Source organism: Musa acuminata, chromosome BXJ1-11, assembly GCF_036884655.1.
Source record: "Musa acuminata AAA Group cultivar baxijiao chromosome BXJ1-11, Cavendish_Baxijiao_AAA, whole genome shotgun sequence".
In the NCBI taxonomy this organism is placed as follows: Eukaryota; Viridiplantae; Streptophyta; class Magnoliopsida; order Zingiberales; family Musaceae; genus Musa; species Musa acuminata.
Window position 1 is genome coordinate 4,397,130 of NC_088337.1, and position 17,591 is coordinate 4,414,720.

Sequence of the window (17,591 nt, forward strand, 5' to 3'; positions counted from 1 at the left end):
TTGTCAAAACAATAAAAAGGATGTCGAATATAGCTGATAAAAGATCTTTGAACAGTGTATAACTGCTTAAACTCGTTTTGCCTGTTCCGAATCCCTGTAAACATATTCAGAAGTGCCAGGACATTCTGAAGAATAACTGAAAACCATCTTAGATGAAATTAGTATCTGCGGAATTCTTTTGGTGGCTTGAAGTTCAGCGGATGGGTTTCCGGAGTCGCACTTGGATCTTCTTTCCACATCTTGATAGTTTTGTCTGCTTCACAAGTAACAAGTCTTGAGCCGCTTATATCATACGAAAGAGCATAGATGCATGCTTCGCTGTCCAGGGACCCTGAAAAAAATTGTATAAAATTACAAAAAGGAATTCGGGAAAATCAACATACCATTGCAGGCATAGCCAGAGAGATAAACAAGGATACACAAGTGAAAGTACTGGATAACACTAACCAGGCTGGACAATTGTCTGGGCTTGCTGGAAGTTGTACCCGCTCTTCCAATCCCAAAACCAAAGGCTTCCATTGTCACCTTCACAAAACTTGCACATTGTCACTCCCAATAATTGGCTACATAAGGATTTTTCGACCATGTAGAAGCAGAATATTATGATGCACAACTAATGTAAATATGAAACATTATGCTATCTGATGGCATGCGATCACTGATACCACAAGTTGGTTTACAACATACCAGCAGTGGCCAATACACCATCTTCGTTAACTGCCATTGAGTTTATTATTGTTTTCTGCTGCAACCTGGACAACAAAATATCACAAGTAGCATTTCAGAGTCTGTTTCACAATATTATTATTGACAATTTTACAAAGAGTGAAATCTACGCAAACAATCCACAATTACAATTGCAAGACAAACTGAACTACTCATATCAAGCCACAAATTGCCCTCGATCATTCTGTGATGAAAATACGGGAGTAGTGAATAATCCACAAGCTCTGAAGCAAATTCATAATACTGCAACTGTCAGTTGGAACTTGCGATTCTCCAATAACTAACATCAAGCCAATTAAAAATCATGTGTTAGCTTATAATCCGGTTATTCATTCGACCACCAGATTGTCTTCCTCCCCCATGTCCTTTGAAATGTAAGTTCAATGACTGCTCATGTGATTCTAAAGGATATCAGAACCATTGTCCATGATAAATTGAAATATGTCGAACTAAGGACAATGAAGAAAACAACACTATAACTCCACTACTCCACAACGATTCACTGAGTACTCACAAACTTACTCAGTAGACTTAGATACAAAATACACAATCTACCATATTTACCAATTGAAAACTGCAACCTCAAACATAATGCAATTTTCAAGGGTATGCATCACCAGTAAGATGATCAATCATATCTACTAAGGACGAAAAACCCTATGAATTCAACTTTATCCATAGGAACAATTCATATGCTTTCAAATCTTTGAAACAATTCTATTATGATCAAGCTGTCTACTTCATCATATTTCAAATTTACATAATTGCTTCACTGTTCCAATCCATAGATTGACAAACTACACGAAAATGTGCCTCAACTCAGCTCAACTAGATAATTCTGAGGTATGCCTCCAAAGCTTACATTAGATATCAAGTCTATTCATATGCATCTTCTTATCCTCCGTTTCTTTTTTTGTTATCCTCAAAATTTTAACTACAAGCATGTAGAATTAAATATTTAAAGCTACAATAATGTATCAAAGTATTCAACATATTTTTGTCTTGAACTTTATGCATATAAAATAAAAAGGTTTTCCAAATTGTGAAATCTCTGAATTTAAGTCATTTTTTAGCGACCAACACAAAAACGTAGAAAGCATATTTTACTCGACCCAGATGTCTAAAATAAAAATACAAGTAAATACCAAAGAGCAATACTCTTGCATCAAGATCAGAACAACAAGAGAAGAATACATGGTAACAGATAAATGAAACTTGACATGTGCTCATGGTCATCTGCAAGTGAAAGCACAGCTCATAACAAAAATAGCACATAAATTGATTGGTGACTTTCTTTCCAACCATGATGCGCTTATAGACTTCCATTTAAAATTATGTAAGAACAAATACTCACAACATGTTGTGAAGAAATTCTCCTTTTGGAAGGTTAAACTTCTTTATATTGTCTGCTGATGCAGATGCAAATGCTCTCCTACAAGAACAGAAATTAAATAGCTCCATGGACAATTTGATAATAAAGAATAAGACATCGTTACCAAGCCATGGGTTATGAAGAAATACTCTTTTGGATGCAATGCCATAGCCCGAACAGATTTCTTATGATGGGTAAGTGTTGCCATTGTCTTTCCTGCAAATGAAATGTCTCTTCATTTATTTGAAGAACAATAGCAAACTTATGGATATCGAAAGCAGAACATTACCAGCTACAAGATCCCAAAACTTAATAGTACTGTCATGGGAGCCAGTTACCACTTGTGGATCCTGCAAAAAGGAAAGAAACAAGTTGCTGCTGTAGTAATGTGAGAAAAGATGGCCAGGCAGTATAATGTGAAACAATGGTTAAGAGATTCAGAACTGTCTGTATTTCTCCTTGAATATTAGCATATGCAGCAGAACCATGAAAAATACTCAAACAGAATCAAAGAACCTTGCTAATGGGGCACTGAAAGTAAGTTGGACCAGAACATAAAATCAGAAGTTTCTGAATATAAAAATATAACTTTGGTACTGAGTTCAATTCTAGCCAATCTTTGCATCCACTTCTGCTAACTATACATCAGGATGTTGAATCCAAAGATGTCCCAGAGTGATGAATGAAACAACTAGATCTGAGCCATCTAAAGATTTGTAAAACAAGATAAATGTGACGATTGAACCAACTAGATCGTTCAAACTGTCACCAGCATGACACTAAGAGTGTGTATATAGATGGGAATCAACTAAAATTAACTATTGCCGTGGAAAATGAACTTCCCCAATTTTTAATAGCTCTGACTAGTAAAAGCACATATTTTATATGTACATTACATAATTTAAAACAAAAAGTATTTCCAAAATATATCCCAAGTTTAAAAAAGAAAAGATAGTTGGGCAACTTAAGACAACAGCGCAAGCCATTGACTACGCTAAGCCACTTACCAGCAATTCTAAGTCATGCCAACTCAATCAAGAACAATATCTAAGTCACGCTAGCAAGCCCAATAACTTGTGCACACCATGGCGGGCGCCCAACTCACCCAGCATGGCCACATTACACCTCTAGTTACCACGGACAAGAGACCAAATCATAGGAACTTGAATCCATCTACCCGCCTTAGAATTGCAATCCAGGATTCTCATCCTGATTCACATTGGTACTAATATAAATGGCTGTAATTGTGAATCGAGTCTCATTCAATGCCATTTACTTTTACTGGTATAATTATGACAAAATAAAATCCATATTCCCACACCAGAATCCATTAAGAAATGCTCAAAACAAGAAAAGAAAAAAAAATCAGTGAATTAATAGCTTTCAGATTTTCTACTACCATTGCTCGTCTTGTTGTTTTTACTTATCAAGATTAAAAAATATTTTAGAAATCAAAGTAAATGGCTCAATATGTATGTACTACAATCCAAAATAACAACCCAACTAATCCTGACTTCCCATGTATCATGAACCAAGCAAAATAGCATCTGTTGTAATCAAACACACTGCATCCAAAACATTCAATGAACAATATAACTATAGCCCAAATGCTACAAATATGAATTGCATCCCTGTCAAACCATAAGTTTGGTTAGTTAGGACTACCCCAGTTTAAGTATAATAAATAGTTATAATTTCCTCATGCTCCTCAAAGTTTAAATCAATTTGGTCTTGCAAATCCAGCAAGTATAATTTCCAACAGATCAAATATCTAAATTAATTGATACTATGTTCATTTGTCTCCATCTCAGCCTTACTTTTCCATACGAGGATTCAAAATTTGAAAATTAGATTCAAACAAACATAGACTCATTGAAAGACATGAGCTTATTATCAGATAGAGTCACATTACCAGATTACAAATAAATTGCAAAATCCACACTTGAGAAGAGGAAATAATTTTCTATACAACTTCAAGCAACTTAGGTCGAGGTGTGCAATGGCACTAAAAAAAAAGAAAACAGAAAATGGTAAAAAGGTTTCTCACTAAGCAAAACTTCTTTCTAAGACTCACTAAGCAAAACTGCACAATGACATAATACTAGACAAGGTTTCTCACTTAGCAAACCTTCTAAGACTCGCAAAGCAAAACTGCACAATGTTATGATACTAGATTGTCTCTAGGGTAAGACTGCATGAGCAAATATCTTGAATAACAAACATGGTTCACAAATTCTGTCCGTTGTCACGTCTTCCAGAGTAAAAGTAGATTTTCATACCGTTGGTCGAGCAAAAACTGAACAAACAGTGTTCTCATGGCCGGAGAGAGCCATAACCATTGCCTTTGTACGAATGTCCCAGACCTAGGTCAAAAACAAGACAAATAAAAAATATAGTTAGATTAAACCAATCTAACAAGAAGATGTCACTGAATTTCAATTTTTTCAAGGGACGTCAAGTAAACTTTACAATTTACATAAACATATGCTACAAAATGAGTGTCATACCCGACAAACAGAATCTCGACCACCTGTTAGTAAAACATCAATGGTTGGGTGAAGAGATAAGCAATATACACCACTCAAATGTCCATGATAAGACCTAATAACCTTGAGATGATTAAGAAGATAAAAGTCCAACTAGCATGTTAGAGAGTTCCAAATGGTTAAAACTTTAAATAACAAGAGTTTACAGAAAATGAACCTTATTTTGTTCAAGGTCCCAACATTTAACTTGTTTATCATCACCAGCAGAGAACAAATAAGTGTGTCTTTGACTGACGGCAAGTCCTAGTCATTCAAGGGCATTTATATGAATACTACATAACTTACAGAAACATTATAAAAGAAAATTGGGAACAGAAGAGGAACCACAGATCTGTCAAATCAACTAACCACGTATTTGTTCAATATGTCCTGTCAGTGTTAGCTTCAATCTTCCAGATGCAACATCCCATATCTTTAAAAAAAATAGGCAAACACATCAGATCTCAAGGACCTAGTCTGCTAATAATATACAAAATGATGCTCACTCCTTTTCGACAACCATAGTGAGTGATGATTAATAAAATTACAAGAATAATAAAAATACATGAAGAGTAACAAAACAGATATATGCTCCTATTTGCCAACTTGGTGGATACCATTATACATTCTTATCATGTTATACCTTCATAACCTTTCTGTATACATCATGCTAAAACAGCAACCAAAAAGAATATTTACAAAGAAAGTGCTCAAAGGCACATTCAAGTTGGCAAGTTTTAGCAGAAATCCAGTAACATAAACATACTGATCCTAACTCATTTTTGCAATTCAAGGAAAATTCATCTTAACGAGTGTAGCTTACAGTTTGAATAATTTAATTCATGAAGGACGAACAACCACTCAACAAATTCCAAATGCACAACAAAACCAGGCAGAAACTAACAAACATACCCATTTCCTTTAAAATTTTAAAAAAATTATTGAAGTTGAAAGGTTGAAGATTATATTCCAGCTATCATGAGTACTTTAAGCATATGTACAAGAAAACACTTGCAGAGTTGGCCATGTCTGAGTCTTATGGAATTCATAAAGTTTCAACATTGTACATATCTTGATATAAGACAAGTTGCACAGGGTTCTCGACTTCTTGCCAATGTCTAGGTTAGGCTTATTTGAGTCAAAATCCAAGTTCATATTGTACTTTTATACTACTGAGTATTTTTTGATGTATCCGTCTAATTAATTTTTAGTCATTCTAGATAATTCTAGTCTCTAGAATCTGATCTCAAGCCATATTGATGCTTTATTCTTCTTTTATATATCATGGAATCAGAAGTTTGGACTCGGATTTGGAATGCTAGAGGACTTCATAGGTAGGATTTTGTTGGAATATGAATTCTTAAGAGAAAAAGGATTCTTCCACAAGTCCTCTAAGTTCACTCGGAAGCTAAGTGAACTCCATAAATAGCAGACTACACAACTAATTGTAGTAGGTTGTAATTCATAAAACCAGCTCAAAGCCACTTATTCGACAGATTTGACTACAATTCAAGCTCTATTCCAGGCAGATAAAACACAAACTTACTTTGAACTACCAAAACTGATAAAAACAAATTTAATTCAATCTGATCCCATTTCCACAGAAAGCTAACCTAAGTAAAATAGGACTACGTTTAAAATTTGGATTTGATCATTTTAGAAGGGCCTACACCTTCTGCATGGCCACCATCTTTGGCAACAGAAGCTAATAATAACATATCGTTCACAATGCCAGCTGAAAAGAATGACAGATAGAGGGAACCTTTATCGTCCTGTCTGCTGAACCAGTACAGAACCATGTGTTGCTTGGATCAAATGCAATGGATCGAACCCATCCCAAGTGGCCACTGATAACCTGAATCAATTGGCAAACAATTTTGATCAACAGCGAATGAGATGTCAAATAAAATCAACTAACAAGTTATGGATTCTGATGCAGCAAACCATACAGATAGCATACTTGTTCTGTAAAACAGGCTCGTCTCTAGGAAGATACCAAGCAGATGATGGTCATATTCGACAGAGATGAGAAATAGGAGACAGAGAATATACCCTATAATTCCTCCAAGGAGGATGCCATATGGGACGAGGCCACCTACTTGGAATTCTTTCCATAAGTGCAGATGTAGACTGATATCTGAAACAAACAGGCAGTACAAGTAGCAAAAAAGTCACACAAAAGTATTTATACCACACTCAGAAAAGGAGAGACAGAAAGTTTTAACCTGCATGAGCCAGTAATCCTTAAAACTGCATAATTTAGCCAAAAAAGATCTCCTATTGAATACTCAATGTAGCATTATATGAACTAAAGCTAGCAGGCAGGCAGCCCACTCGCTGATAACAGAGTCAAACATGTGCATCCAAAGGATTGGCAATTAATACCTTTCTATTTGTGAAGATTCAAGGCAAAATCGTAGTATAGGATGTCGAAATCCAAACTATAACATCTACTGGGAGCAAAATTAACCTTAGTGTGCCTAAGACTAAGAGTATGGATTATGCCACAAATTGATTAATATAGAAAAGATCCAAGATTCAATCAATTTGTCCAGATTGAGCCCTAGATCCTAAATGAGCCTCCTCAACGGAGTCGTACTGAGATTGAATCAAATGTGCATTTTTTTCTATCTTGATAAAAAAAAAACCCTGATGGGATATATTCAAAATTTGGGAGACTCTCTGGTAGTTACTGCTTCGTTTTCAGGTTCCTAATGAGACTAGAAAAAAAGTATTTCCTTGACATTTTAAACATAGATTCATCAACCTGTTCTTTCTGTTTTGTCGTCCTGATTGAACTAGTATGACGAGCCAGTAGATGCAATAAGATTGACTAATTCAATCCAACATTCAGTTCCAACCACGACTAACAGAAAACCATACAATTAAGTTGATCTCTTTAAGAATACTTTATGTGCGGTCTTGTTTGATAAATTTTAAATTAAGGTTAATCTAAACAGCCGAGTTCAACAAGTCAAAAGGTACAGGTTATTTTGTTACAGTAGTTAAGTTATTGAGCATTGTTCACTTCAACATGGCACGTTTAGTGATGTCATAATAACTGCATCTAGTCTTCACAGGAAAATTGATTCCTATCCTGTCCGCAATTTGTATACTGACTCCATTAAACACAGTCTCTGAGTGCTCTCATGCTCTTTCATTTTGGCATTTGTTGGAGACCCAATCTGCATTCGATTTTTGGATAATTGATTATTGACACAATGGTGCCTGGCTGGATGAAGGAAAAAGCCTGATACAAGATTCATTTAATTGGCTGCAATGCCACATTGCCAATTCTTTTTGGTAATGTAGGCCTTGTTAAGCATCATATGACTACCGCCTGCCGGCAATCATACAAGAGAGTTATTCTTCACTAGACCTATGAGTGCCACTTATGTCAAGTCACATCATATGGAAAAAGCAAGTGAAAGGTAATCTAGCAAGCACCATCATTGCATCTCTATTGCATATAAAAGAATATATATGTGACTAATTTATAGAAGTTTAAAGATACAAAAGCAAATTCTTGTAAATCATATCCAAAACAAGAACAATAGAAAATTATTACAGGCAAACATAATAGCAACCAAACAAACAAAAATGAACATATAAATAAAATAAAGATAGACCATATAAAAGGAATTAGAGTCTCACCTGTCGGTAACTGAAACTACAGGCCCTGTATTTCTGCTTGCAGGACCAATCTCACTGTAGAAAGAGAAAACATATACCAGGTGTACTTAAGCTAATCACTGAAATATCTGCAGAAACTGAAATCAATTCACAAAGGTGACATGTAAAAACAGCAGACATACGGTCCCTTTGGGAGCATGGTAGGTGCAGGAATAATTGCATTTTGGTTCCCATCATTTTGAGAAGCCTTGGCTTCTTGACTTCCTGCAAAAAAAATCAAACGATATTCAAAAAGCAGGCTAAGACAAATATTCTAGTATAGTGGTATTCTAAATTTCTTTCTACAAATTAATTGCATGGTAAAGACTTACAACAGAACCAAAGTTTAGATAAACATTTAAAACCCAACAGGAATTTACTAAGTTAAATGCAACAATCAGAGAAATAGAAGAGTATAATTTTCCAACTATAAATTAATTAGAGCAGGATACTGCAGTTAAAATAACATTTATAACTTAAATGTATAGTTAACATGTCAATAATTAGACCCATCTCAGCAGTGGACTAGACAGTGATCATTTAGATTGCTAATTTCGAGGAGTATCAACATCAACATTAAGTGAAATATGCAACTAAAAGAAAACAGACAAACTCCATCTCCACAAACTGCTTTCTCTTGAAAAACAATAAAATAATTCCCACTGAAGCACATGTTTCTAGTTTTGGCTGATTAAAAAAGGTCAATAAGTTGATTGATCCAGTTGTCAATGTTACATTAGACTGAAGCTATAAACAAGGAAAACTACAAATTGGTAGACCCAATGGTCAGTATTAAATTATGTTCAAACCAATAAACAGGTGAATATTAAAACACATTACAGTTTTGCATCTGATTCAACAAATATGTGCATACAAATTATACAACTTTTTAGCGTTGAAAAATTAACAATTTCCATCTTATGAAGTACAGGAGCTGAGTGAGAAAATAGAATAAGACGATATTCAGATGATGGAATGCACATATTGTAGCTGAAAACAAATATATTTAAAGGCATACCTGGGAGAGCCAATGCCATAGATGTTGAAGTTTGATCTCCTTTTCCCTGCTCACCAATAACGTTTTGCTCACCAGCTTGCTGACCAGCCAAGTTTGTTACTGAACCATATTCAGCTTGCACCTCCAAGATTCAAAGTCATCAAGCAAATGCACGAAGTTAGAACTTCTCGCAAGACTCTTTTTTTTTCCCCTTCCTTGTATCACCAAACTATGGCAACCTCCCCCTTGTTTGCATTATAATAGAATAACTGGACGAAAACCATGAACAGAGAGGTCGCAACATGCAGAAGAAAAAAACGAAGGTACGACCCCCAATTGCAACTTTCATATCCATATGAAATTCTTTTTCTTTTCGGTAAACCGAGAAAGAAGTCGTGAGAAACAACAGAAATCGAGATAATGTCACCAACCTTGTAGCTGATACGAATCCGCTTGCTGCGAAGAGAAGGGGCAAAGAAGAAAAAACACCAGAAAGAGAACACACAAGTCAAGCCAAAAAGAGAAGATTTAGCGAAGGGACAAAATTGAATGAGAAGCGAAGAGAGGGGGAGGGTTAGGTTTAGGGTTAGGGTTTAAAAGGGGGCACCGACCTCTGGGGATCAGGAGGGGAGCAATGGCCGTGGATCGGCGAGAAGAGGTCGAGGGCGCGCTTGAGGGACTTGAGACTAAGCTTCTTGAGCGACTGCGGCTCCACCGGGAGCTCCATTGCGGCTGCGGGATGCGGAGCCGCCATGGCACCGGGCATCGACCGATCACCCAACTTCCTCACGCCCTTGCTCGCTCGTTAACTCCCGCCCCCTCTTCCTTCGCAACCTTCTTCTTCCCGATGTTTCGTTCGTCGTTCGCCGTTCTTCTCTCCTCTCTGGTGCCGAATCCTTGCGCCGGCATCGTCTTGTATATACTTTTTGGATTCGGGTAAGGATTCGTGCAAAATTAAGCCCGACCCGACTTTACCAGGGGTCTACCATCGAGAAGATCCGTATCCACTTATGAACGCGAAAGTTGAAACGAAGTTAGCGGGTTCGGATGAAGTCAAACGGACTTTGGATCATAAAAGTTCGATCCAATTAACTTTAGCAGCTTGCCGCAAAGATATTAATTTAGTGAGAGACAGGTCACACAGCAAAAAAGACAGAATTATTAGGGTTTGGCTCAACCACATACGTAGGTAACGCGAGGTAGATGATTCACTTATTACAGTCATTCAACTCATCATACGACGATACCACCTGCAACAAAACCGCCATCATCGCTAGGCATGCAGGCAAACCTCGGGCTTTAGCGGCGTCACATTAAGCAGTGAGAGATCTGCCTCAGCTTCTCAGCATGCTCTTCAAACAACGCGACAACAACATTTAAACCCCCATCCTGCTCCAAACCCGGGACGAAGATGACCAAACCCTCGAAAGGCACCCAAGTCGGAAGGAAAGCACACAACTTCCCTCCGCCACCGAAGTCCACCTCCTGGAAACGAAACCTTAGCCAGCTATCCACCTCCAGGTTGGGCGATAACACGTCTCCATCTGTATCATAAACGGGCACGAGGTCATCCTCTCCGTGCATCGCCCCGAAATCTATAATCGACTGGAAATAGCTCTCGTCGATCCTGCGAATGGCGTCATGGATGATCTTGGCAGCCCGCTCTACGCCTCCTTGGAGGAGTAGCTTCACGTTCGACTCGGGATACGCGTTCAAGACCAGATTGCCAACAAACTCATTTGGAACCGGAGGTCTCATTCGTGGTCGGCCGTTCACCGTAACACGGATCATGGTATGCCTCCGGTCATCGAGGCCACGAGCCATGGTTATCTTCCTCCAAAGGTGGGCTAACACAGTCTCAAAGGTCGTGTACTTCCCTTTCGTCTTGGGCTTCAGCTTAGTGGTTATGAACTCGGATGAGTAGCGCAGCAATATGTTTGTGATTTTGCTGGGATCCTCGTCCTTCTGATTCGAAGTTGAACCATTACGATAAGGTGGAACGCGCACGAACTCGAGATCCCAGTGCTGGAACTCGCACTTCGGTGGGGATCGCGGCTTGATCCATGATTGATCGTACACAGGAAGTGAGGTGATGGGCGTGCCACGTATCGTCTCTCCCCATGCAACGAAGAAGGTGCTCATGGACTGGCCATCGGCCACCCTGTGGTGAGTGATCGTGGCCACCACGAGGCCGCCGCACTTGAACCGGTTGAGTTGGACTTGGAACAAGTGGTGGGTTTCTTCCGTCGGAGGGTGCAGCAGATGGAAGTCCGCCGAGGGTTCGAGCGGCAGGAAGTCCGACAGGTCCGCGTCCACCGTTGCTTCCACCACCAGTGCACCGCCGCCTTTGCCTCCGACTACAAGGCAGGGGCGACGTCGGAGAAGGCTGTAATCGAGCTGAGCCGTGAGCAGGGGGAAGTGCACCAATGTCTTCGACAAGCCCTCGATGATCTCGGTGTTGCAGGGGGTCGGCGCGGTGAAGGCGAAGAGCACCGCGATGTTGATGTTGGAGGCGAAGAGATCGAATATGGTGAGTGGAACTTCCTTGAGGGGATGGGCATGAGGAGCTAAGATGGTGGATCTTTGAACTTGGACCTCCATATGGTTTCACTGCTCCTGAGCTTGCTGTCGAGAGTTTGTAATACTTGTATTGAGAAGGTTGATGCGTGCGAGTGACACGATTGAGTCATGAAAGAGTCCAAGAGGATGCAGTAGGTTTTGCTTTGGAAGTGTATCCTCTTCTCGAATTAACAGCTATGAGGAGTGGCTGCATGGGCGGTTGCGCTCGATGTGTTTCGTCTGAAAGGAGACACCTGGATTTGTGGATTGACGATTGACATTTCTGAGGAAGAGATGTTTCAATACCTGTTTGGAGGTTTCCTAGTCAGCAATGGACGAGGGTGATGGGGGATGACGTTGTGCAAACGAAAGAGGACGAAGCTTGCGGTTACACGTCGGCGATTTTACTTATTTTGGCTGTTGACTTGTTACGACACTTTCAAGACGGTTCTTGTCAACCCTGGCGACTTGCCGGTGACGCGATCTCTAATCTGCGCCGTCGATTTTTGGTGCCTGTCGATGAGGAGGGAACGTCGAGTTCAATTATTGATGTCAGCACGGCGTCATGGCTGCAACTCTCCGGTATAATGAAGAACTGATCCTCGACAGAGGGAGAAAATGATGAATTGATGCATATGATCCAGGTTAGTAGACAATAGTAGATGTTTAGGAGGGAAAATGAATGCCAAATTGTGCATAAGAAAAGTTTCATACCTTTTGATATATTATGCAAAAACAGCTTTCAGAAATTAATCAATGACGGTGTAAGCAGACAATCCGGATGTCAATTGATCATCAGCACTTCCAGAAAATTACAAATTATGAGCTGGAAATTTAACAGGATGAGGTTTCCCTATCAGTATCCACATTGACGACCACACGATCACATAGTGGGTGTAGCAATTGAACTATAGTATTCACCTGCAGAAAAAGATGGTAAAACCCATAACAAAGCACTAGACAAAGATAAATTGCAGCGAGTTATCACGTGTACTTTAAACAAGAAATGATGCTCAAATTGCACGCAACCGATCATCAAATTGATCACTAGCTGAAGCCTGCCGGTTGACATTCTCCCTTTTACTTCTTTGCAGAGATAAAATCGTAAGGCACACAATTCGAAATTATCAAAGACAAGGATATCATCTATAGTTATACGTAACTTGTCACACGAGTATCGTTTTCCCTGATTTGCTTGCTTTCAATGCCAGTCTTACAAATATAGGTCTATCAACCACCAGACCTATCAGCACCAAGTCATGTTCCTTCGTGAATGATCAACCTATCTCTCTCTTATATTGTGCAAGTAACATCCTCTTTGATTTATATGGCAACTCAGATTGTTAATAGAATTCTTCATTACCAACTTGAAGAAACCTCCATGAACCCTGCAGAGTCACCAAGAAGCCGCTTAGATGATTTATGTCCTGATTAAGGGGAAAAAAACATTTGAGATGTTCAAATGGATTGAAAATAAAGACAAAGCATACTGTCTAAGCATGCATTTAAAAGCTTAATATGTCATGCTGATAACAGCATCCTGTATCAAAAACTTTATATTTCATGCTGATAGCAACACTTCAGCTGCTTCAAGCATTTACAGGCAACGTATGAAAATGAACATTCGATGAAATGGGATCAGTAACCCAAGATAGCATTAGATAAATCTCTTATGTATGAGCATGCATTAAAAAGCAAGATACATCATGTGCATGGGAGCATGGAACAATATATTTTGCCTTTTGCGAACTTAAACGCATCAATAAGAAAATAAATATGCATGACGAATCAGAACACACTACTTCAGCATGTTCTTCTAACTTCCACCAGCCAACATCAGTAGCAGATTAATGTTCCTAGAAATTCCATAAGATACACTGGAATTATGAAACAAAATTGTGCTCCCAATGAGAAGGTTTAAGACAAAAGCATTTCAATTGGTTTCCAATTATTCCTTCCCTTTTATTATACTATATACAATGATCTTCATGGACAACCAGAGCCAACAGTAGAATATATAAAATATTTATGACATTACTGGTTTATTCTAGCAACAGGTAGAACATGGCACTGCTTTCTATAAAAAATTTGAGTGTTACTACCATTCCTGGGAGTTTTGAACATTTGAGGGTGATGTATCGAAAAAGAACTTTTTAGTTCCTGTTGAAGCATGAAATCCAGATACAATTCCTAAAGCAAGTTTATAACATCAGCCGTATTATATCATAAACAAAAGCTACAAATACCTAGGATTTAGTTTTCTGCATCTGTGCCTCAATTTGCTTCATTCTCACTCTACTTTTATTTGATAAAAGTAGTTTTTACGGTGTTCTTTGTGAACAAGAAAGAACATGGGACGAGAAAGACAATGTTGCCTTGACTCTCTTCATGGGAACAATCTTGAGAACATACACCATCCCCTTCAGATTGGAAACTAAAGCTTCTTGTGGCTTATGGGCTAAACTGTACAGTTGAACTTGTACAGAAGACTTAACAAAAACTCTCTACCATTAGCTTCTCAAAAAATAAATATACAATGGATAGAATTTGTAGGGTCAACAAGATTCATCTCCAAAATATATCTTTCACTTTATATTTGTTTGTTCACCTAGATTTCACAACAATACAAGTATCCCTAAAAGTAGATGCTACTCCTGTCCAAAAGGGTAATGTAAGATCAATATAATTCTCATGGTTTTATGGAATCCTAAAATGAAAAATAATAATGATCACATGTTGTCTAGTGAAATTCAAGAAAATAGAGGTATCAAAAGTCAAAAATTCATATGGATGGAATTAAATCAAAGATCAAAGCAGTTCTTATTAGTCAAGAGGAATATCTTCTATAAATAGCACCACGACATGCTAGATGTTTTCTTAAATACCACTAACCATTAATGTTTCCCTATATACAAGGATACAGCACAAACCCATCAGCATTTCTAACTTTCTTCACAAATACAGAAGTGAGCATTTCAACTGTTGTAAGCTTATATGTGTACTACATAGACTGGTGGAATGCAGAATATCTCTAAGGACTTATTTATAATTGTTTTCATCCTTCTCTTTACCTTGTGTTTTGAAAGATCAAAATCAAGATTTAGTGCGTCAATACTACCACATGAAGAATTGAGTCAGTGCCCAACTATCAAATCAGGGAATAAATTCCAGATCTCTATCCTTAGCTTAAGCAGTGGAGACCACAAATACACTCTTGAGTTGACTTTGAAATCTCATTGACAATTATCCATAAGATGGTGCTAAGAAAAAACATGCATATACATTTGCACAATTAGTGTTTCCACATGATTTGTGTTTACCAAGATTAAATAGTTTCCAACTGGCAGAAAATATGAAGAAGAGAGAAAATGAAGAAAGCAATTTACCTCACTAGACCATCAAGCAACTTGAAGATTCCGAAGTTTATCACAGTATTGTGTGGGATAACTCCTGGACCACTGACGTCTTTGCAGTTCAATACGACAATATCGGCTGAGTATGCTTCTATAGTCTCTAAAAACATTGTATTCAAGAGTCTCTCTTGAAGAACTTCCTAGAGGAAACTCTCGTTCAAAATCTGCTGACTTAACAAAATACTGTACTCCATCTTTTGCAGTAACCTTAGGAATCTCGTATACACGAGTCTTCTGCAAAGAATAATGTGGCTCCGGGAAAGGGAAATACAAAAACAGGAAAAAAAGCAAGATTGGCAATATCTGAAACAAGGCTATGAAACTAAACCCTCCACCTCCTCCTTGAACATTATGTTCCCTGAAATGCTGGCCCATTCCTCTTGCCCTGTAAGCTCGTTGGGTGCGAAACGCATTGCCTTGAGTACCAAAGAAGAAAGACCTAAAGATTTCATCCGGGTCGAAATCCTCATCCAAGAAGTCATTCTTTGTGGTTCTCCTCCTCCTTCGCCTCCTCATGCTAACGTTTTGCAGGTTGTACTCGGAATCTTCGGGCACACCAGTCTGGTCATAATTTCGCCTTAATTGCTCATCACTCAGACACTTGAACGCCTTGCAAACGGACTTGAAGGCCTCCTCCGCTCCCGGTGCCTTGTTCTTGTCAGGATGCACCTTAAGCGACAACTTCCTATAAGCCTTCCTGATTTCCTCGACCGAGCAATTCTTCTCGACCCCGAGAACGGCATAGTAATCCTTGGTCATTTTGATCTGACGAATCAGCCTAACATGATCTTCCGTGTAGTCATGTCCTTCACCTGCAGTCTCCGCCGCCTTGGAGCACGATGGCTCTTCGCGAACTCGATCTGCTGCTACCTCTTCCTTGCGGTTCACAGCATCGGAACCATCTAACTTCTCGCAAGCAACAAGCAAACCATCCAGAGGAAGAGAATGATCCAATCTTCGCGCGATTTTGATGAGTTTTAGAGCCCGCTGCTTATCTCCGGATGCTAAAGCGGACTTAGCTATCTTGACGCATCTTGCAGCTTCATCCTTGTTGCCATCCATAGTTCATCAAATCCCTCCGTATTCTACAATCAAATATTCAAAGAACAAAAATCCCCAAATCTGAATTGCTATCAGAATCTCCACTCACAAATTCATAAGGGCCTCACGAAACAAAGTAAAGAATATACATACATCCCAAAATCCCCGAATCGAGGGCTCGGAACAAGAACAAAGGAGATCAAAATCAAACAAATAACCTCAAGAATTGAATTCGTCGCAATGATATAGGATAAGGGATTGGAGAACCTCGGAATCCAATCCAATACAGGATGAATGGATCGGCCGCTCAAAGCCCTAGAAAGAAATCGATCCCCCGGCAGATCGGGAGTCCGTTTGGGATGACTAACCGGAGCGACGAAGTTTAGCACGAGAGAGGGGCGGGTGAGGTTTCCACACACGGCTTTGTGTAAGGGGCGTGTGGAAAGGGCCTCATCATTTGCCACGTAAGGATGGTCTTATATATGAACCGTAGAAACCCGTCTCTAGCGAGAATGCTCCCCGTACTCGAGGCACCGGCGCTTCGGGACAGGCACGCAGTCATATAATTAATATCGAAATTGACATCAGACCTAGATCGGTTTGCGCTGACGCGATGTGAGTATGATCGGCGGCCTGCGCCGCCTTTGATGAATATCGAGATTCGTGACACGTCATGATGGATGGCGTTGATGCGATGAGGATATGATTTGCGGGCTGCGCATCCTGTGATAAATATCGATATTCACGTCAGGCCTTGATGGACGGCGATGATGCGGCATGGGTATGATCTGCTCGTTGCACGTCCTATGATTGAGATTTGCGTCAGCCCTTGATGGCATCATATGACTAATATCGAGATTCGCTTTAAGCCTTGATGGACGGTGTTGATGCGGCGTGGATATGATCTGCGGGCTGTGCATCCTATGACAAACATCGAGATTCGCATCATCCTTGATGGATGGCGTTGATGCAGTGCAGTTATAATCTGCGGGCTGCGCATCCTATGACAAATATCGAGATTCGCATCAGCCTTGATGGATGGCGTTGATGCGACATGGGTATGCGCTGGTGATATTGATCTTGTGAACCAAAAATTAAGGAGAAATTTTTACCCAAAAAAAATCCGGGTTTTCTTCATTAGCCCCACATATTTTAGAATGCTTCAGTATGATAGAATTCACCTACCAAAATTAATTAGTTGGGTTGCTTGAATAGATTTACAGTTGCTTAGTTCACTTGAATGGTTAGTTTTCTAGTTTAGTAGACTAAAGTATTATAAATTTATA

At 39.1% G+C, this 17,591-nt stretch overlaps 3 protein-coding genes across 3 annotated transcripts; all 3 read right to left on the reverse strand.

Moving 5' to 3' along the window:
• LOC135596956 (protein pleiotropic regulatory locus 1-like) lies at positions 1 to 10,186 on the reverse strand. Its single transcript, XM_065089276.1, has 17 exons — positions 9,904 to 10,186; positions 9,724 to 9,748; positions 9,314 to 9,434; positions 8,439 to 8,520; positions 8,278 to 8,331; positions 6,676 to 6,760; positions 6,386 to 6,478; positions 4,993 to 5,056; positions 4,802 to 4,887; positions 4,606 to 4,707; positions 4,378 to 4,461; positions 2,388 to 2,448; positions 2,248 to 2,314; positions 2,081 to 2,158; positions 688 to 752; positions 448 to 525; positions 1 to 331 (listed from the first exon to the last, which is right to left on the reverse strand). The coding sequence occupies exons 1-17, from the start codon at positions 10,056 to 10,058 to the stop codon at positions 159 to 161; spliced, it is 1,473 nt and encodes a 490-aa protein (XP_064945348.1). The 5' UTR covers positions 10,059 to 10,186; the 3' UTR covers positions 1 to 158.
• A 324-nt stretch (positions 10,187 to 10,510) lies between these two features.
• On the reverse strand, positions 10,511 to 12,417 carry LOC135596562 (tryptamine hydroxycinnamoyltransferase 1-like). The gene has a single exon (XM_065088612.1). The coding sequence runs from the start codon at positions 11,891 to 11,893 to the stop codon at positions 10,601 to 10,603; it is 1,293 nt and encodes a 430-aa protein (XP_064944684.1). The 5' UTR covers positions 11,894 to 12,417; the 3' UTR covers positions 10,511 to 10,600.
• A 356-nt stretch (positions 12,418 to 12,773) lies between these two features.
• Positions 12,774 to 16,772, reverse strand: LOC135596957 (chaperone protein dnaJ 49-like). The gene is made up of 3 exons (XM_065089277.1): positions 16,459 to 16,772; positions 15,238 to 16,349; positions 12,774 to 13,239 (listed from the first exon to the last, which is right to left on the reverse strand). Exon 2 carries the CDS (start codon positions 16,324 to 16,326, stop codon positions 15,250 to 15,252), a length of 1,077 nt encoding a protein of 358 aa, XP_064945349.1. The 5' UTR covers positions 16,327 to 16,349; positions 16,459 to 16,772; the 3' UTR covers positions 12,774 to 13,239; positions 15,238 to 15,249.
• Between the last annotated feature and the right edge of the window lie 819 nt (positions 16,773 to 17,591).